This window comes from Vigna angularis, chromosome 7 (genome assembly GCF_016808095.1).
Source record: "Vigna angularis cultivar LongXiaoDou No.4 chromosome 7, ASM1680809v1, whole genome shotgun sequence".
Lineage (NCBI taxonomy): Eukaryota > Viridiplantae > Streptophyta > Magnoliopsida > Fabales > Fabaceae > Vigna > Vigna angularis.
Genome location: NC_068976.1, coordinates 5,333,968 through 5,356,386, shown reverse-complemented (window position 1 = coordinate 5,356,386; position 22,419 = coordinate 5,333,968). Strand labels below are relative to the sequence as shown.

Here is a 22,419-nt window from a genome sequence, read left to right as displayed (position 1 = left end):
ACCCTTGTTGTAATACTCTGATCATTATAGTGAAATATTCTTCAATTCGTGGTTGATTGGAAGGATGACTGAATGTAGGCATTGAGACTGAACCAGGATAAAAACTTTGTTTGTTTTTCTCTCCTTATCTCTTTACATTTTCATTGCATGCATACTTTTCTTACCACACAAGAAAGATTTCAAGATCATTCTATTTCTGCAAAAAGATTTTGAAAGTGAACGATTTTATAAATCACCAATTCAACCCATCCCTCTCTTACTGTTGAGAATCAAGCCTCATAGTTTCTAACATAAAAGATGTGGGACTTAGAGGTCTTTAAGTCTTGACAGCAGCTCTCAAGGTTGTTTTAAGTCTCACATCTCTTAATTCTAAAACCTCCTTAGGGTATACAGCTGCCTAACTAGTCTAAAGATCAAAATTGAAAGTATACATGAGATAACTTGCAATACAAGTAAGTAAAAGGAGAAAAGACTTATTTATTCTTCTTTCTTTTAAGTCCAAGACATGTGAAGTCCCACATTTCTTGCACCTTAAAGAAAAGAAGAATATATACGCTTCTTTACAATCAATCTAAGAGAAAGAAACTAGAAACTAAAATAGGCAAAATACAAGCCTTAGAAAACCTATGTTATTTCTTTTTATGCTTCTTGTTACTATTAAAACTCTTCATTCTTGCTCCATCTATAATCATATCAGAGAGTAACTGGAAAACATGTTTCTTGTTGTGCATCATAAAAAAGGGGGAGATTGTTGATAGGGGGAGCTATACCTACCCTATATATCTATATTTTTTATAATGAACAAGAAAATGGTTTTATGGTTTCTTGCACAACAAATGGCATAACAATTGCTTTATCCTTATTGTGTTTGTGATTGATGTGCCTGATATATGTATTCATTATTTGTTGATGAATCTTGTTTTAAAACAGATTGAACATTTCATTTCTGGAAGAAATAATCGATTAAGCAAAGTATATAATCTGTTAGAGTTCTCCAGATCACTTGTATGCCTAATAGGGGCAAATAGTTGTGTAATAACCAATTACATAAGTTGTATAATCGATTAAACCACGTTGGTATGGTAATATATGTTTCATTGGTGTATTCATCTGTTTAGAAGGAAAATTGATTTGAAAATTTGCGTAAGTGTTGACATAACCGATTACATAAGTTTCATAATCGGTTAAATATGTTTCATATGTCAAAATCAATTTCATTTAAAGCCTTAACTATTTTTAACGATTAAATAAATTTATTACTAGGTTATGATAATTGTATAATAGATTGCATGTGTTGTATAATCTTTTAAATCAAAACAAAAGCAAATTTGTTAAAGTAAAAGGAAAAGCTTAAAAAATTACATTATTTTAGTAATCGATTAACATGCGTTAGGATTCAGAAAATCATATAAATAATTGTCTAACGTGCTGTTTCAATTAAAATTCAATTGCAATCAATTTTGATAACTAACTGTTTCATTGAGTTTTGATTACAAGAGCATCTAAGAAGAGTCTTGAAGAATCAAGGATCAAATTTGGGTTTTACACATCAAGATTCTATCAAGAAACTGGGCTAAGTTGTTCTGATTGGATCTACACTACTCTACTGTATTTAGAAGATCAATTTCATCATCTATAATATGAGGATTGCGTTCTTGTGCAGGTGTGCCAAGGGAGAGAGCCGTGTGTGTACTTATTGAGAGTAGGGACTGTTCTCAAGTTAAGAGAGTTGTGATTGTTTTCTGTTTGGTAAGAGTGTGAGGGTGTTCACCTATTGTTTGCTATAGTGATTTTTAGTGGGGTGAGAAGTACATTGAGAGGAGATATCTTTGTATTATGATAACTCTATCATTATAGTGGAATCCCTTCAACTCAGGTTGTTGAAGAAAGAGTGGATGTAGGCTTGGCCGAACCAATATAAATTGATTGTATAAATCTTTCTCTATCCTTCTTTCTTCTATTGTTGATTCATCATTCTTGTTTTATTAATTTCAAGAAAACCAAAGATTTCGCAAAGCTTTTGAAAAGATCAATTGTTTAAAGCAAAATCAAATTCACCCCCTCTTGGTTTGAGATATAAAACATATCTTTCGTAACATATATTTCATTTACAAATGGATTTTTCTGTTAGTATAATCCGTCGGTAATTGAAATATGTATTACCGACTAATTATTTCGTCAGTAAATCCATCGCTAAAAATATAGACAAATTTTCTACGTAAAATTTCACGTTTAGTGTTAACATATATTATTTCTTTATCTATTAGGCAAAACTAAACCATTAAGCAAATCATGGTGTTCCTCTACTAACACAACGTAGGAAGGTTCCCTGGTGGCAAAGTAGGGTACAAAAGAAGAATAAACATAACTAGGTTTTAAAGGTGTAAACTTTAGCATAATTAATGAGAAATTGGAAGATGAGTGTGAGTGGCTGGTAATTTGAAGCAACTTTAAGGAGTTGAGGCCTATAAAAGTCATGGAAACAACACGTTTCAATTAAATTGGAAAGTTTTTATTTTCTTTTTTTTCAAAGAAATTGCTCTTGGGTACTTGTTGGTGGGGTTTAATATATAGGATATAAGATTGTTGTGGAGTTATAGAGATTTTGTTTAAGTATTTACTTTGGTTATGACTTACCATAATTGAATACCACTATTATCCATAATTGATTATGACTTACCATAATCGATTACCACAATTAGCCATTGGAGATTTTAGACATGTTTTTTTGTCATTGTGTATTCATTAAATGCATAATCGATTATCATAAGTTGATAATCTATTATCACATGTCAAATAGCTAACAACGAATTTCTGGAGGTGTCCTTGAGTGAGATTTTTATATATTGGTTTGTGACTCTCATTCTAATACACAAAAACATATCTTAGTATTTTTGTTTTGTGAAAAGTATGTTCTAGTGTATGTGTAACCCTTATCTTGTGGTTTTAGAACTTGGAGTTCGCATCAAGCGAGAACTTTCTCTAGGAGTATGATTGAGTGTTGTTTGTTGGTGAGTGAAGTTTGTCATCCTTTGTGAAGATTCAAAGGAATTGTTCATCCTTCGTGAAGCATTTGGAGAAGGTGTTCATCCCTTGTGTCATTCAGGGGAAGTGAGTTTCATCTCCTGTGGTAACAAGAGAGGTGGTTTCTAAACCTTAAACATGTTTTTCTTTCTGATTGTAACAATTTATTGGTTTTCTGTTAGTGGAAAGTTAATCTCTGTTTTAGATTAGCAACTGGACGTAGGATCCTTGTGATCTGAACCAGTGAAAAAATTATTTGTGTAATTTTTTCTCTTTCCTACTCTCTTTATTATTTTATTTAATTGCTAAGGAAATTAAAAATAAGAGAAAATTATTAAAGGCACGAATTTGTGATAAGAAACCAATTCACCCCCTCTTGGTTTGTTGTTCACGCTAACCATTCTACTACAACGCTCTGACAATTGGTATATGAGCTAGCTTTGATACTAATTCAATGACTGGGAAACATCAAACCTTTGCTGAAAGTGCCTTTATAAACAAACCTCCTTCTTTTACTGTTGAAAACTATGTTTTTTGGAAAGTCAGAATGCAATGTTTTATGGAATCAGTTGATAGTGAGATTTGGGATACTGTCACAAATGGTCCTTTTGTTCCTACTACTTTTATTAACAATCTATAGGAACCAAAACCCCATGACTAATGGAATGCTGACGATAGAAGAAGAACACAACAAGATGTAAGGGCTCGAAGTATTATATCATATGCCTTGACAATTGATGAGTTTTACAAATCTCTATATGTAAGACTGCTCAAGTGATGTGGGAGATTCTAAGGATCACTCACGAAGGTACAAATGATGTGAGAGCAAGAAGGAATACTTTAATCCAAGAATACGAGATGTTTCGCATGAAGCAGGGAGAAACATTTATTGATGTTCAAAAGTGCTTCACTCATATTGTGAATCATCACATTGGGTTAGGTAAGTCTTTTGATAATAATGAATTAAATATCAAAATTCTTAAATCGTTGAATAGGACTTAACAACCAAAGGTGACTGCTATAAGTGAGTCACATAACCTCAACACCATGTTAATGGCTATATTGTTTGGTAACTTAAGAGAACATGAACTTGATCTCGGAATATTGAATGAGGATGAAGAGAAAGGCAAGAAATAGATGTTGGCCTTTAAATCTGAGGTTGATAAAGGTAAGAATATTAAAAAAGATGAGGACTCCGAAGAAGATGAAGAAAGTATGACTGTCATCATTTGAAAATTTTTGTGAAGAACTTGGAATTTCTCATAAGCGCTTAGAACTCCACAACAAAATGGAGTAGCAAAAAGAAAGAATAGATATTTAGAGAACCTTTTAGAACTTTATTAAATGAATAAAAAATTCCAAAACATTTTTCGGCTAATGTTGTGAGTATTGTATGTTATGATTTAAATAGAATGCTTATTAGACCTATTTTAAAATGTACTCCTTATGAGTTGTTTAAAGGAAGAAAGCCTAATGTTTCTCATTTGAAAATATTTGGATGTAAATGTTTTGTTTTAAATAATGGAAAACAAAGTTTGGGAAAATTTGATTCTAAATCTGATGAATCTATATTTTTAGGATATTCTCTAAGTAGTAAAGGTTATAGATTTTTTAATTAGAAAACATTTGAAATAGAAGAATCTATGCATGTTGTCTTTGATGAAATTGTGGACCTTGAGGAAAAACCTCTTGAGTCAGGTGAATCAGATGTAGGTGAAGAAGAAGACTTGCAAAAGACCACAAATGAAGATAATAATAATTGTCAACCTAAAGATTTATCTAAGAGATGGCAACAACCCTGAGGATTATCATTAGACAATGTTATTAAAGATGTCTCAAAAGGGGTAAGTACTCGAAGAAACTTAGTAAATTATTGTATAACTGTGGTTTTTGTTTCACAATTAGAACCTAAGAATGTGAAGGAAGCTCTTTGTTGAGATTGTTGATAAGGGGAGCACTGGTTTAGCCAAACCTTACAATCTCAAAGAACTTCTGATTTTTTATGATGACAACATTATTAATAACAACATGTGCTGTTATGTGTTGTTAAATGTGTTACATGTTCATAACTTTCATGTTTATGATTATTTGAGAACATGTTTGTGTTGATTCTGTCATTGCTGCAATTCACTGTGTTTTACATGAGATCTTATCTGTGAATGCATGACATATGTTTTAGAAAAGGAAAACCACATGTACTTTTGTTGAACTTATAATATGTGGCAAAACAGCAATTTTAAGTCGACTTCATTATGAAGTAAGTCGTTTAAAACTCATGGCTTTGCACAAACTTTTTTAAAGTGTACTGTGAGTATTTTTGGAAAGAAAGTTTTTCAAAACTCCATTGAAGTATTACAAAGTCAACTATATGCGCAAGCTACTCGACTTAGTTAGTTATGTTTTAAAATTTTGTTAATGCTTGTGATGTCTAACGACTATATTTTATATCTTTAACCAAGCATTGATTGTGCGTCAACTGTATTAAATGCGAAATCAATTAAGTTGGTTTGACTGCTACTAACTGTTATAACTGTTTGAGTATAATCGACTCTAATAGTAGCATAGTCGACTTAGGAGCGTTAGTTTTATGGAAAACTATACATAGACGTGAATTTGATTTCTCCAGAGACATTTTTGAATGTAACGTTTTGATTGAATTGTTTCAGATTATTGATCTCTGGTAGAACTTGCTAAAGCTACAAGAATCCATCAAGAAAGACCGAGGTGTTCATTCTTTGGTGATTGCTTGACGAGCAAGAATCTGTGCGCATTGACTGATTAATCAACCTGCAGTTGAGGTGTCTGATATGTGATCAACTTCTTCTCTCAATCTTGTGAAGATTATTGTTGTTCTTTGTTTGTACATGCCTATATTTTGATTAGAGGGTTAGAGAGATGTTTTATATTTTGATGTGGAGGTCGCTATAAAAGCCTTGTTGTAAAAAACTTGATCATTATAGTGAATTTGCTTCTGGGATTGGAAGGACACTGGATGTAGGCAGTTTGGTCGAACCAGTATAAAAACATGCGTTTGAATTCTCTATCCCTGGCCTTTTAATTTTCTAAGTTGACTTTACTTTTCACGTAGTCAACTATTTCCGCTGCACTTAAAAAATCTTATTCCTTGCGATTCAAGAAACTTTTGAAAGATCATCCGTTTGTGAAAAAGATTTTTAAAAGACTCTGACTTTTGTGTTTCACCAATTCACCCCCCCCCCCTCTTGGTATTGAAACTAAGCCTTTCTATTTTCAACACTCTTCATGATAATTAATGGTGTATAACAATGCAAGAAGAACAAAACCAGTTTGAAAGGAATCAAGTGTGGGAAGTAATCCCTAGAGAAAAGGCTCATTAAGTGATAGGAACTAAATGGGTGCTTAGAAAGAAACTGGATGAAGATGGAAATATAACCAAGAACAAAGCTAGGTTTGTTGCACAGAGATAAAGTCAAGAAAAAGGTATTGATTATGATGAAACATGTGCTCCTGTTTCCAAGTTAGATGCAATATGTCTACTCATTTCTTATGCATCTATTATGAAATTTAAATTATATCAAATGGATGTTAAAATTGCTCTCCTAAATGGTTTTCTAAAAGAAGATGTATTTGTTGAACAACAACCTGGTTTTGAATATCATAAATATCCAAATCACATCTTTAAATTAAAGAAAACTCTTTATGGTTTAAAATAAGCTCCTAGATCTTGGTATGAAAAGCTTAGCTAATTTTTCTTAAAAAATAAATTTAATCGAGGAAAAGTTTATTCTAGTTTATTTATTAAAAGAGTAGGAAAACATATTTTGCTTACCCAGGTATATGTTGATGATACTATATTTGGATCAACTCATAAATCTCTTTGCGAGGATTTTGCTAAGACTGAGGTGAATTTGAGATGTCAATGATGTGAGACTTGATATTCTTCCTTGGTTTACAAATAAAGCAAACAAAAGAAGGTAGATTTCTTTCCCAAACTAAATTTGTAAAGAAATCCTAAAGAAGTTCGAAATGGACAAAGCTAAGGAGGCATCCACTCCTATGGCAACATCCTGGTATCTTGACATGGATGAATCATGTATGTTTGTAAACCAAACTATGTATAAAGGCATGATAAGGTCATTATTATATCTTACATGCAAAGTGTTTGTGTATGTGCTAGGTACAAAGCTAGTCTTAGGGAATCTCATCTCACCGAAGTTAAGTATATTCTTAAATACCTTAAAGGAATTGTGTCCTTTGGTTTGTGGCATCCTTCACGAGTTGAACCTAGTCTTATAGGATTTTTTATGCAGATTATGGAGGTTGTAAGATAGATAGAAAGAGAACTAGTGGTACATGTCACCTTTTAGGTAGTTCTTTAGTTTCTTAGCATTCTAAGACACAAGCCTGTGTAGCCCTTTCCACCATTAAGGCTGAATATATTGTTGCAAGCAACTTTGGGCACATATTCTTTGGATGAAACAATAATTAGAGGATTTTGATATATACCTTTACCGTTAACTGCTTAAGTGTGATAATATCAGTGCCATTAATCTTACTAAGAATCTCATTATGCACTCTAGAGCCAAACATATAGAGATTAGGCATCACTTTCTTAGAGACCATGTTGAAAAGAGAGATTGTGACTATTTTGTCATGTTTAAAACTATCATTCAAGCACGAACTACAGATAATTGGATTGAGGTAATAATACTTACCTTCCATACATTACAAATCAAATTCAGCTTTGAACATTTATATGCAAACATAATGAATTGTCATTTCATATAGGTTCACATTCATTTCACTTTTAGGATTTGTTTAATTTTAAATTTCCAAATTTAGTTGTTTCTTTCTATGCATTATATCATCTTAGTTTTAGATCATATTGGTTGCACTATCTCCTCTTTTTAGTTTAGGTTTCTTTAGCTTAAATTCTTTTACTTCTTTTCCTTTTTAATTTCAACTTATTTTTATTTCCCCACCTTGTCTAGTAGTAAATAATTAGTAAATAATAAAAGGATTTTACTTAACTCTTTAAACTTAATTCAGCTGAGTCCGAGCATTGATATCTTGGTTGCCCCTATGCTACAATAGTGGTAACCAAGTTTGTTTTGTTTTAAGCGACTAAAAGACAATTTAACAAGCTTTATTTGTGGTTGATTCCTTGTATTGTATGTGTTGGTTCAAACAAGTATAAACAAGATATACAAAGCAGAGATAACAAAAAGGAAACAAAATAATGTCTAGTATTTTTGTTCACAACAACATACAACTTACATCATTCACATTACAGTAAAATAACAAAAGAAAATAACCCTCCATAACTGTTGAGCAGTTATGCACAAAAAGAAAATAAAACTGTAATGAAGAGTCAACTGTAACATTTCTCCACCTTGACACTTCAATGCAATTTGTACAACTACTCCCATGAAATCAAACATGACTAAAACCCACCAAGCTTAAGCATTTTTCAAACTTATTTCTAGGTAACACTTTAGTTAACATATCTGCTGGATTGTCACTAGAGTCAATCTTCACCACTTCAATAGCACCTGAATCAATCACATCTCTAATGAAATGTAGTTTAACATCAATATGCTTGGTCTTTGAATGATACATTTGATGATTGGCTAGATGAATAGCACTTTGGCTATCACAAAAGATCTGTACACTATTCTGTTTGAATCCAAGTTCAAAGAGCATTCCCTTTAGCCATAAACCTTTTTTTACCCCTTCAACCAAAGCATTATATTCTGCTTCTGTGGTGGACAAAGCTACAACAGATTGGAGATTTGCCTTTCAACTCACAGGTGTTCCAAACAGAGTAAACACATAACCTGAGAGAGATTTTCTAGTATCAGGACATCCAACATAGTCAGCATCAACAAAACCTTCAAAGATGGATTTAAAATTACTCTTTCTCTGATATAGAAGACCAGAGTTTAGAGTTCCATTCACATATCTGAGAATCCACTTCAGAGCTTCCCAATGAGCATGTGCAGGTTCTGCCATGAACTTACTCACAACACTAACAGCATGTGCAAGATCTGGTCTAGTGCAAATCATTCCATACATAATGCTGCCTACTCCACAAGCATAAGGAATAGGTTTCATCTTCTTACTATCATCATCAGACATGATGTCTTGACTCCTTGAGAGTTTCATGTGATGGGCTAGAGGTGTGCTCATTAGTTTAGCTTTATACATTCTAAACCTTTCCACAATCTTTTTCATATAAATCTTTTGAGACAAAAATAAAGTACCTTGCAGCTTATCTCTGATGATATCTACTCCAAGAATTCGACTAGCTTTTCCAATATCCTTCATTTCGAATTCTGAATTCAGTGCATGCTTCCCTTGGTCTTTGCTTGCTACTAGAATATCATCTACATACAACAATAGATACAACCAAACTCCCTTTTCGAGTATATAGACACAACTATCATAGCTACATCTCTTGAAGTTCAACTTCATTAAGAAGTCATCAAACTTCTTGTACCACTGTCTGGGACTTTGTTTTAGACCATACAATGATTTTTGCAAGAGGCATACCTTATCATCAACTGCAAATCCCTCAGGTTGACTCATATAGATTGTTTCCTCTAAGTTTCCATGTAGAAAAGCTGTCTTGACATCCAATTGCTCCAAATATAAACCAAACTGATTTACAATTGACATCAAAATTCTCACTGAACAGTGTTTCACCACAGGTGCAAAAATCTCATTGTAATCCACACCTTCGACTTGAGTAAACCCCTTTGCCACCAATCTTGCCTTAAATCGAGCCTTCTGAACTCCTGCAATCTCACCCTTCTTCTTGAAGATCCATTTGCATCCAATCACGTTTTGGCCCTTAGGTAACTTTACAAGTCTCCAGGTGTTATTTTTTCTAAGTGATTCAAGTTCTTCTTCCATTGCACATAACCAAAGCTTTTGTTGTTCACTCTCAAGAGCCTCTTTGAAATTTCTTGGTTCATCTGGTTCATTTATCTCTTCAGCTGTATTCAAAGCATAACATATTAAATCAACTTGTCCAAATCTCTGAGTTGGTTTGGAGATTCTTCTTTCCCTGTCACGAACAAGTTGATAGTCATTGGTGGCTTGATTGGAAGATGAGTGCTCAATGTTACGTGATGAACTTTTTGGGCCATCATTAAGATCTTCTTGAGTTTTATCAATAGGAGTCTCCACCTCAAATTGTAATTTCTCCATCCCTGATTCCTGGTTTAAAGTATGCATTCCCATCCTTGCTTCATTAAAGATTACATCTCCGCTAATTATGAGTTTTGGTGGTTTTGGATCTAGCCTCCACAATCTGTATCCTTTAACACCTTCTGCATATCCAAGGAACACACATTTCTTAGCCCTGGCTTCTAGCTTGTCTTTCTTTACATGAGCATAAGCCAAAGCTCCAAATACCTTTATATTTGAGTAATCTGCAGGTTTACCACTCCAAACCTCCATTGGTGTTTTATTCTCTATGGCAGATGATGGACTTCTATTTATCAGATAAACTGCTGTGTTGACAGCCTCACCCCAAAATACTTTAAGTAATCCAGCACTCAAGATCATGCACCTGACCTTCTCAAGAATGGTTCTATTCATCCTTTCTGCAAGACCATTTTGTTGTGGAGTTGCAGCCACAGTTTTATGTCTCTTAATACCATGATTAGCACAAAGCTATTAAAGATATCATAGACAAATTCAAGTCCATTATCAGTCCTTAATACCTTTAACTTAGACTCCTACTGATTTTCAGTTTGAATATGCCAATCTTTAAATTTCTGAAACGTTTCAGTCTTATTTCTCAATATATATACCCATACCCTTCTTGAGTAATCATCAATAATACTCAAGAAATAGGATCCTCCTCCATGAGTTTGAGTCCTAGATGGACCCCATAAATCTGCATGAACATACTCAAAAGGTCTTGTGGAAGTGTGCTTTCCAACTCCAAATTTCACTCTATGAGTTTTTCCCAAAACACATTGATCACAAAACTTCAACTTATGAAGTTTATCACCCATGAGCAGTTGTTGATTCTCCAATTTGAATAATCCCTTCTCACTTATATGACCCAGCCTCAAATGCCATAATCTTGTCTTGTCTTCCATGGACTGACTTGCAATAAATGCATGAGATATAACAGTGGATCCATCCAAGATATAAAAGCCATTAACACAACTACCTTTGGCAATTACAGATGCTCCTTTGGTCACCTTCACGAACCCATTCTCAACCTTTGTAGAATATCCCATAAGATCAAAAGCACTTATGGAAATCAGATTCCTTTTCAGTTCTGGAACATACCTCACTCCTTGTAACAACATCTCATGATTATCAAACATTCTCAGTCTAATCACTCCAATTCCCTGCACTTTACAGGCTTTATTGTTCCCAAGAAGCACTGTTCCACACTTCTTCAAAACAAGATTCTCAAAATAATCTTTGATTGGACACATGATATGTGCAACCGGAATCCATAACCCAACTTTTCTGGGAATCATTCGATGAAGCCACCAAAACTCCAACAGATTCATAGCTAGATTCATAGTCATCTGAAGCCTCTGCAACATCAACAATTTCTTTCACCTTAGATTCTTGGTCATTATTCTCAGGACAATACTTCTTAATGTGACCAATTTTCTGACATTTGAAACATCGAACCTGCTTCTTGATTTCTTTCTTCACCTTGCCTGATTTTCCTTCTCTCTTCTTCCACTTTATTCTTGAGACTGCAAGCCCAGAAGATATTTCTTCCATATTCTTGGAATCTTGAAGTTTCTGAAATTCCTTGGTTCTGATGGAAGTGATGACTTCTTCCAACGTAATCACTTGATCTTTCCCATACAGTAAAGCATCTCTGAAATGCTCAAAAGTTTTAGGCAAAGCATTTAGAACAATCACAACTTTATCTTCATCTTCAAGTTTTACCCCGATGTTCTCAAGATCATCAATGATCTTGTTAAAATCAGAAATTTGTTCTTCAATGGATCTTGACTCCATCATCTTGAACGAGTATAGTTGTTGTTTCAAGCACAATCTATGAGCTAATGATCTAGTCATGTATAATGACTCCAATCTTGCCCATATGCCTGCTCCACTTCTTTCCTTGGCAACCTCTCTGAGAGCCTTGTCACCCAGACATAAGATAATGGCACTTCTGGCCTTATCAATCATGTTCTTTTTCTCCGCTTGTGATAAGACTGGTGACATACTTTCTTCACCCTTCAAGGCTTCATCACAACCTTGCTGAATCAAGATAGCTTCCATCTTGATCTTCCATAACCCAAAATCATTTGATCCATTGAACTTCTCAATATCAAATTTTGCTGCCATTGTTTCTTGGTGAAGAAAAACAGTCTTGCCTTGTTTATCCCCACAGACGGCGCCACTTGTTGGTTCAAACAAGTATAAACAAGATATACAAAGCAGAGATAACAAAAAGGAAACAAAATAATGTCTAGTATTTCTGTTCACAACAACATACAACTTACATCATTCACATTACAGTAAAATAACAAAAGAAAATAACCCTCCATAACTGTTGAGCAGTTATGCACAAAAAGAAAATAAAACTGTAATGAAGAGTCAACTGTAACAGTATGCTTTAAAATTCGTTTTGAAGTCATAAAAACTCTGCATTAAACTATTAGGTCTTAAGATAATCGATTATCGTAGAGAGATTTTCAAAGTTTGCTAAAATATAATTTTGTCTTTGGAATAATCGATTACCAACTTAGGATAATCAATTATCCATAATCGATTATGACTTACAATAATCGATTATCACGACTAGCCGTTGGAGATTTTAGACATGTTTTTGGCCCTTGTGCATTCATTAAATGCATAATCGATTACCATAAGTTGATAATCGATTATCACGCGTCAAATAGCTGACAACAGAATTTTAGAGCTATCCTTGAGTGAGATCTTTATATACTGGTTTAAGACTCTCTCATTCTAATACACGAAAACATATCTAAGTATTTTGTTTGGTGAAAAGTGTGTTATAGGGTTTATGTAACCCTTGTGTTGTGACTTTGAGAACTTGGTGTTGGCATAGAGCAATAACTTTCAGTGGGACAATGATTGAGTGTTGTTGATGTTGTTGCTAAGTGGCCTGTCATCCTTTGTGAAGATTCAAAGGAAGTGTTCATCCTTCGTGAAGCATTCGGAGGAGGTGGTTTCTAAACCTTAAACATGTTTTTCTTTGTGATTGCAACAATTTATTGGTTTTATGTTAGTGGAAAGTTAATCTCTGGTGGGATTAACAACTGGACATAGGATATTGTGATTTGAACCAGTATAAAAATTATTTGTGCAATTTTCTCTCTTCCTTACTCTCTTAATTTTTTTAATTAATTGCTAAGAAAATTAAAAATAAGAGAAAATTATTAAAAACATAAATTTTTTATAAGAAACTAATTCACCTCTATTGGTTTTTTGCCAAGTATAAAGATCTAAACTTTGTTAGCATGAGTTTCTTCCTTCCTTGAAAATAGATTATCGGGTTATTGTAGTGGTTAATCGAGGGCTGATAATGCTTTATTGATAACAAAATTCATAAAAAGAGAAAAATAAATAAATCAATGAGATCGCGATATTTATCAACTTATAAATTTTTCCAATTTGAGAATTTTTAATCTTATATACTTTTTTTTTTCAACCATAGTAAGGATCAAATTTTATCGGTTGGCCAAATTGATTATTCTAATTTAGATAAAAAGAAGAAGCTCTCAGTTCCGGCTTCCGATTCTCAACTACTAGAGTGGATGGGTCCATTTAGGAAATTAAAATGATATTGGTGTAGTATTTTCAAAACGACATATTGCGAGGAAAATTCAGGTTTGAAAAGTGATTTTGAATTTGTTTTGGACTTATATTCAAATATTTTGAAAAGTTATAAAATATTATTTTATAAACTGAACTTAATTTGCACAAACTATTTTGTATACTAATTTAAAATATATTTGGCTTTTTTTTAACTATGGAAAAGTTCTCCTTTTTTTCCTTTCTCAATTGTTTATAGGGAAATATATTTAATCAGTTACCCACTGTATCCTTGTTTATATGATTATCAACTTAGGTTGTTCTAAGAACTTTCTAGGTTTTACTTCCTCACTTGACTCGATGAGGGCCATGTTAACACGACAATAGCTTGTGGTCTATGATTCCTGTCCTAATATCCACGTGCCACGTGCCAGCTTAGGCAAAATCAAAACTCATTCAACCGGGCGATAGGTTCTTCACGTGGAGGTAGGGTTTTGGTCATGTGAGATGGAATCTAAAGATGTTTGGAAATTATTGAGGAAACAAAATCGCAGGAATAAATGTTCGGAGGTACACGAAAGAATTTTGATTTTTTAAAGTACTTTTGTATTGATTATCTTTTTACAACGCATTTTTAAAATAAGATAATTATATTTTATTTTACCTGTAAAGGTCTAGAAAAATTATTCTTAATATATTAAGTTTTCAGGGAAAAAAATATTTTTTAAATTCATTATTAATTATTTTAAAAAATAATGAACATTAAATATTAAATATTAAAAATTTATACTTGCCTCTTATGATGTACTAATAACACTCTTTTTCCACTGAAATCTAATTATGTAAAATTATTCCAACTTAAAAAAAATAACTATTATTATGAGTTCATTTTGTTTATAGGTTTTTAATATCAATTAGGTAATCAAGCTACAAAAAGCGGACATAATTTTATATAAAATTTTGATAGATTTTAAATAGTTAGGATATAAACATCTTACGCTTTCAAAATGAAGAAATTGTGCTCTACGATTTTAGTTTTATTTTTCATCTAAAGTTATATATATTATGAAACACGACTTCATGGAAATTTTATATATTTTTCAATATTTTTATAAGTCATACTGGTAAATAGGTTTTCAATTCTTTTTTGTAAATTCTTTTTCTTAACAATCGTGTTTACTAACACATTTTCACATATTTTAATTGTTCTTTAAGTCTTCGTTAGGCTTAAATTTATGCTTATAAAATTATTTTGAGGTGGTGGATTTTGAGAATAAGGTAGAGGTTAGACATGAATTTTTCAAAGTGGGTCTCGTACTATGTCATCAAATTGAGTTTAGGCTGAATCAATGGATTTCTTCCATTAGCGTTAGGTGAAGAGGGAATAGGATGAGATGAAGATGTGTCTCTATATAAGATATTCATTGGATTGAAATCTGGTTTGAGTTTAGATAGTACTAATTACAGTATCCTTGTCAAGTTGAATTTGTTGATATACCACTCTTGCAAGGGTTGGTGAACACCTGTTTCATATGCCTCTTTTTTATGTATGTCGTGCTTGATTCGACTCATTATTTACATTACAGTGTAATTTTAACATGGTTTGATAATGTGGTTTTATTTGAATCACTACGTGAAAAGTTCACCTTGGTTGTTTGATTCTTGACTCTAGCTGACACTCACCTTTTAAATTTAAAAAATATATTAATGTAAACACATTGGTTTGTAAACTTAGCTAGTATAGTATTATGTGAAGTTCACGTTTTGGTTGTATTATCTTATTGTCAGAGTATTCTCTCATTAAGAAGGTTATCGCTTAAGCAATAATTGTTATATAGAAAGATTATACTCATCTAAAGAGGTAAATGTAATCATGATGCCCAGATATTTATAATCAAATAGGATTATTTGATTAGTACAACTTCATAAATTAGGTGTTTAAGAGACTCGACGTAGTCATTACATTGAAGATGAACGAATATAAATCAGGTGTGTATTGTCTATTCTTTGCATTTTATCCTTACTCTTTTCACTATAGAAAAAACGCATTTTACCAGCATATTATTACTGACGGTCTTAAATCCGTCTATAATTTTTAACCCGTATGTAAATGTCAATTATCGGCAAATTTATCGTGAATCCTGTTGGATTATTATTTGTTTATTTTAATAAAGCCCTATTTCTAAGGGTTGAAGTAGTCTAAGTCTGTTGCCTATTATTTAGGTGTACGTGACTAATTTTTAGCCATTTCCATAGATTCAGTTTTTTTTATCTTGTGAATGTAAAGGCTTATAAAAAGCTGTCCTCTTTCAATTAAATAATATAGAGAGTTATCCCTTCACATACAGAGTGTGCACAGGTTGTGCTTTGTGTAGTTAACAAGTGGTATCAAAGCTCCATACGGGGCCTGATACGGAGTGAACAACTGTGATAAAGAGTTAATAGTTGTAACTCAAGTGAGAAGAGTGTGATAAAGTGCGAACAACTGTAACGCAAGTGAGAAGAGTGTGAGGTCTAGAAAACAGTGAGTGCACATATAGAAGAAAGAGAAACCGTGAGTGAAAGGAGTAAAAAGAGTGTGGGGAGTGCATAAACAGAAAAAGGGAAACAATGAGTGCATAAACAGAAGAAAGAAGGATGTCCGATATGGAGAAATTTGTTCAACCTGCCATTCCCAAATTTGATGGTCACTATGAATTTTGGTCTATGACCATGGAAAATTTCTTACGCAGCAAGGAGATGTGGCAGATTATTCAAGAAGGGATACTGCTATTCGGTACCCACCCCACTGAAGCTCAAGCAAAGGCTGAAGTTGACGCAACGTTGAAAGACTTGAAGGTAAAAAATTACTTGTTTCAGGCCATTGACAGGGAGATATTAGACACCATCCTGGACAAGAGTACGTCCAAGAAGATTTGGCAATCCATGCAACAAAAATTCCAAGGCTCAACCAGGGTCAAGCGAGCACAGCTCCAAGCCTTGAGACGTGAGTTTGAACTACTAACTATGAAAGATGCTGAAACCATTGATCAGTATCTGGGACGTACTCTCAGTACTGTAAACAAGATGAAGTCGAATGGAGAGGTGATGGACTCAAGTACTGTGGTTAGCAAAATACTCAGATCACTCACCCCAAAATTTAATTATGTTGTGTGTTCAATAGAAGAATCTAATGACTTGAGTAAACTAAGTCTTGATGAACTCCATGGAAGCTTACTGGTTCATGAGCAGATAATGCAGGACTCATAACCCGATGAACAAGTGCTGAAAATTTCTCATGATAGTAGATCAGAAACAGGATACAACCGAGGAAGTGGTGGTGGATTCAGCCGAGGAGGTGGCGGATACCGAGGAGGTGGTGGACGTGGTCGTGGAAGCGGTCGCGGAAGACAATCATTGAATAAAGCACTTGTGGAGTGTTTTCAGTGTCACAAACTGGGACATTTCCAATATGAGTGCCCACGGCTTGAAAAACAAGCATATTATGCAATGTATGAGGAATCATCAGGGGTAGAAGATGAAATATTATTGGTAGCATATGAAGAAACAAATCATGTGCAGCAAGAAGACTGGTTTCTTGATTCTGGTTGAAGTAACCATATGACTGGAAATAAACAGTGGTTTACCAAGATACACGAACAGGGACTATGCAAGACCGTCAAGCTTGGTAATGACAACACTATGGCAGTAGAAGCAAAAGGAGACATTCGAGTTTGTATTAATGGCTGCTCACATATCATCACAGATGTATATTATGTTCCAGAACTTAGAACCAATCTTCTAAGTTTAGGGCAACTCCAAGAGAAAGGTTTGGCTGTATTGATTCAAAACGACACCTGTAAGATTTTCCATCCAGATCGCGGATTACTTCTTCGTTCTAACATGAAAGGAAATAGGATGTTTTATCTAACATCCTCAATGAATCCTCGTGACTCACAATGTCTTCATGTAGATGAATCTTCTGAACGAGAATTACAACTTTGGCATAAAAGGTTTGCGCATCTAAACTTTCAGGGACTTTGCACACTTGCCAACAAGCATTTGGTAACCGGCCTCCCACCTCTAAAGGCGTCCAAGGAAACATGCACCTCGTGTCTCACTGGAAAACAACATAGGGACACCATACCAAGACAAAGTCCTTGGAGAGCGTCGAAGAAACTCCAACTAATTCATGCTGATGTGTGTGGTCCCATTTCACCCTCGTCTCACAGCAAGAAGAAGTATATTCTAAGTTTCATTGATGATTACTCTCGTAAAACATGGGTTTACTTTCTACATGCAAAATCTGAAACATTTAGTGCATTCAAAAGCTTCAAAGTCCGTGTGGAAAAAGAAGCCAACGCTTCCATTATTTGTCTAAGAACTGACAGAGGTGGTGAATTTACCTCTGAGGAATTTGAAAATTACTGCAATCATCAAGGGATTTCAAGACAAAAGACCACATCTTACACTCCACAACAAAACGGAGTTGCAGAAAGAAAGAATCGCACTATATTGAATGCAGTTCGAGCAGTCTTACATGAGAAATGTGTTCCAAAGTCATACTGGCCGGATGCTGTCTGGTGGTGCGTTCATGTCCAAAATCGAAGTCCATCATCGGCAATAGATCACCAAACACCGGAAGCACTTTGGAGTGGAGTCAAACCACATGTTGGCTACTTTCGAATATTTGGTTGCATTGGTCACGTTCATATTCCAGATCAGAAGCGCAACAAATTAGATGATAAAAGTCAGCCGTGTATACTCTTGGGGATAAGTGAAGAATCAAAAGCTTACAAACTATACAATCCTGCTAACAATAAAGTCATCATAAGCAGGGATGTAGTGTTTGAGGAGGACAAAAGCTGGAATTGGCATAATGTAAAGGATGATACTCGAGAAAGTGAAATCCTGATCCTAGAAGAGACACCAGTAGACTCTTTCCCACACGAACCAGTCAATCATGACACCAGTTCAGACCCACTAATTAATTCTGATTCAGACTCAGAATCTCATCATCCTTCGACTCAAGGGAGGACAACAAGACAAAGGCGACCACCTGCATGGATGACCGATTATGAAACAAACCTCTCGATAGCAGAAGAAGAGAGTTTACTAGCCATGATGATGTGCGAGTCTGAAGATCCTTTCTCATTTGAAGAAGCTCATACAAATCCAAAATGGAGAGATGCAATGAACGCTGAGATTGAAGCAATAGAAAGAAATAACACTTGGGAACTCGTAGATCTTCCAAAAGAAGCTACACCTATCGGTGTGAAGTGGATATTTAAGACCAAACTCAATGAAAAAGGTATGATAGAGAAATACAAGGCCCGATTGGTTGCTAAAGGTTACGCTCAAAGATTCGGAATCGACTACACTGAAGTTTTTGCCCCAGTCGCTCGACTTGATACAGTGAGAGTCTTATTAGCCTTGGCAGCCCAAGGTACATGGGAAGTCTTCCAGCTTGATGTAAAGAGTGCATTTTTACATGGTGAACTTCAAGAAGAGGTGTTTGTCCAGCAACCTGAAGGGTTTATCAAAAGGGGTAGAGAAAATCAAGTGTATCGTCTCAAGAAAGCTCTATATGGGCTTAAACAAGCTCCACGAGCTTGGTATAGCAGGATTGAAGCATATTTTGCAAAAGAACACTTTGATCGGTGCTCCAGTGAACACACCTTGTTCGTTAAAAGGTTTGATGGTAATATTCTAATTGTTAGTTTATATGTTGATGACATAATTTTTACTGGCAATAGTCGTCAAATGTGTGAGGACTTCAAGCGTTCGATGCAATTAGAATTTGACATGACGGATTTGGGAAGAATGAGGTACTTCCTAGGAATTGAAGTTATACAAAGTGATATAGGAATTTTCATTTGCCAAAGACGTTATGCCCGTGAGATGTTAGCTCGGTTCAACATGTCCGAATGCAATCCTGTTTGCAATCCAATTGTGCCAGGCATTGTACTATCCAAAGATGATGAAGGAACATTAGTTGATGCCACCAAATTTAAACAAGTTGTTGGAAGTCTCATGTACCTAACTGCCACTCGACCAGATCTAATGTTCGGAGTAAGTCTAATTAGCAGGTACATGGCTACTCCAAAGGCATCACATTTGGCTGCCATAAAGCGTATTCTGAGGTATATAAAAGGTACCATTGAGTACGGTATTTTATACCAAAATGGAGGAAAAACTGAAATCACAGCCTATAGTGACAGCAACTATGCTGGGGATTTGGATGATAGACGAAGCACCTCTGGAGCAGTATTCATAATAGGATCAGGGGCTGTATCATGGGCTTCGAAAAAGCAGTCAGTAGTTAGCTTATCAACTACAGAGGCAGAATATATAGCTGCAGCAGCATGTGCTTGTCAATGTATTTGGCTTCGCAAAATTCTAGAACATATTGGGATCGAAAGAAAGGAACCAATCACAATTCTATGCGATAACAACTCTACTATTCAGCTTTCCAAAAATCCTGTCTTTCATGGACGCAGTAAGCATATTGCAGTAAAATTTCACTTCCTTAGAGATCTCGTAAATGATCATGTTGTTCAATTGAAGTATTGCAATACTCAGGAACAGGTGGCAGATATAATGACTAAGGCGGTGAAGCTTGAACAATTTGAGAAACTTCGACAAATGCTTGGAGTAGTTGATATTACTACAGTAAGCTAGAGCTTAAGGGAGGGATTGTTGGATTATTATTTGTTTATTTTAATAAAGCCCTATTTCTAAGGGTTGAAGTAGTCTAAGTCTGTTGCCTATTATTTAGGTGTACGTGACTAATTTTTAGCCATTTCCATAGATTCAGTTTTTTTATCTTGTGAATGTAAAGGCTTATAAAAAGATGTCCTCTTTCAATTAAATAATATAGAGAGTTATCCCTTCACATACAGAGTGTGCACAGGTTGTGCTTTGTGTAGTTAATCCATTGTATTTGCCGCCCGATATTTTTGTCTCATATGTGCTTTGATGATTTTAGGTTAACATTTGGATTTCTCTCCCCAAATTGAGTTACACGAGTTCTTCCCTTTTTTCTTTCTTCCTCTTTCCTAGCATCCTCCTTTCTTCCTATTTAACATCAGCAACCTACATTGTTTTTTAGTGGCTCTTTGTGTGTTTTAAGTGTTTTATCTTCCTTTTTTGTTTTTATCTTTTGCATGCGGGTTAGACACAGTCGAAATATATAGTGTTTAGATGTATAGATGATTTTTTCTTAATAACCTCCTCTCTAGCTGACTGGGTCATACCTCCATCTCCTTTATTTCAACATGATCAATTGCAACAACAAAAGGTTTAGTGGAGACCTGAGCATGATGCTCAAATTAACAAAAAATTTCACAGGAAAGCATGTCACAGGCAGTCAGATCTGTTTAAAGATGCACACATTGCACGAGAATGCCCTTATTGGGTGGGGGAATAGATATGGAACTCATTTCTAGCACATTGGAATTCCCCAAGATACCGCAACAAATGTGCTACTACCCAAAGAAATAGGGCTTCAGAACAGGGTGGTGTTTTGCACACAGGTGGTTCAATCACCACACATGAGCATGCAATTTGTATGGCACAAATCTTCAATCATTTCTTATCAATTATGATATAACTTATGTACTTTGATATATATATATATATATATATCTATATATATATATCTATATATATATATATCTATATATATATCTATATATATATATAACTACTATAATTTTATAAGCAATAGAGCAAGGACGAACTATTGATGAGGCGTTTCAACAAACTCATCTTTGAATTGGATTTGGCCTATTTGTTGATGAGAGGTCTCGGAGAACACATGTAAGCGAGCTATTTTACAAACTTCAAACTTGTAGTATTTTGTTCCTTTCAAACTTCCTCCATTTGTACTAATTCTTTGTATATTAGTTAATAGGAAGAATTTTCAACTAGACTCTCATAGGCCATATAAGAGGTAGGATCATGTCCTCATGATGCACCACAAGCAAATCCTGATGACGATGACATCATTAGAACACAATGTTGGGTTGACGCTGTTGATGGAAAAAGGAAATGATGACTATGTGGAACATGGAAAACTTACTGCCATCTTATTAAAGCACCAATCATCTGTATTCAACAGTTCACTAGTACAAAAACAGCGTATTACGTCAGTTATTTTTGGTTTTTAACGACGAATTCGCGATTGACGTCATAGCGGGTGACGTAAATTTTACGTCAAATATCACTAGGCGACGTTAATAGGACAATTTGACGTCGAGTTGTTGACATAAACCTAACGTCGATTTTGTGCAATGACGTGAGGTTACGTCCGTTAGTAAAGAGAATGACGTCCAATATTGGAATAAATGTTTATATTTATAGTAAGATTTGTCGTCTTATGTACGAGGGAAGTGACATAAAGTTAACGTCGCTACGAAAGATAATGGACGTAATGTTCACGTCGAAGTTCAAAGAGGACGTCAAGTTTTAAGTAATATTTGAATAAATATTTATATTTAAAGGAATATTTGACGTGTATAAGAGGATGGACGTAAGGTTAACGTCAAACTTGTCGATATTGGACGTTACTGTCGATGTTTGAACGTCGAACAGTGTATACTTCGACGTTACCTTCACTGTTTTTTTTAGATTTGATTCGATTTAGCTCATTTAACCAAACCT

The 22,419-nt window shown here is 34.4% G+C and overlaps 1 protein-coding gene across 1 annotated transcript; it reads left to right on the top strand.

Annotated features, from left to right (window-relative positions):
- Window positions 1–16,422: 16,422 nt before the first annotated feature.
- LOC108336842 (uncharacterized) lies at window positions 16,423–17,367 on the top strand. Its single transcript, XM_017573290.1, has 2 exons — window positions 16,423–16,873; window positions 17,039–17,367. Exons 1-2 carry the CDS (start codon window positions 16,423–16,425, stop codon window positions 17,365–17,367), a joined length of 780 nt encoding a protein of 259 aa, XP_017428779.1.
- The last annotated feature ends 5,052 nt before the right edge of the window (window positions 17,368–22,419 follow it).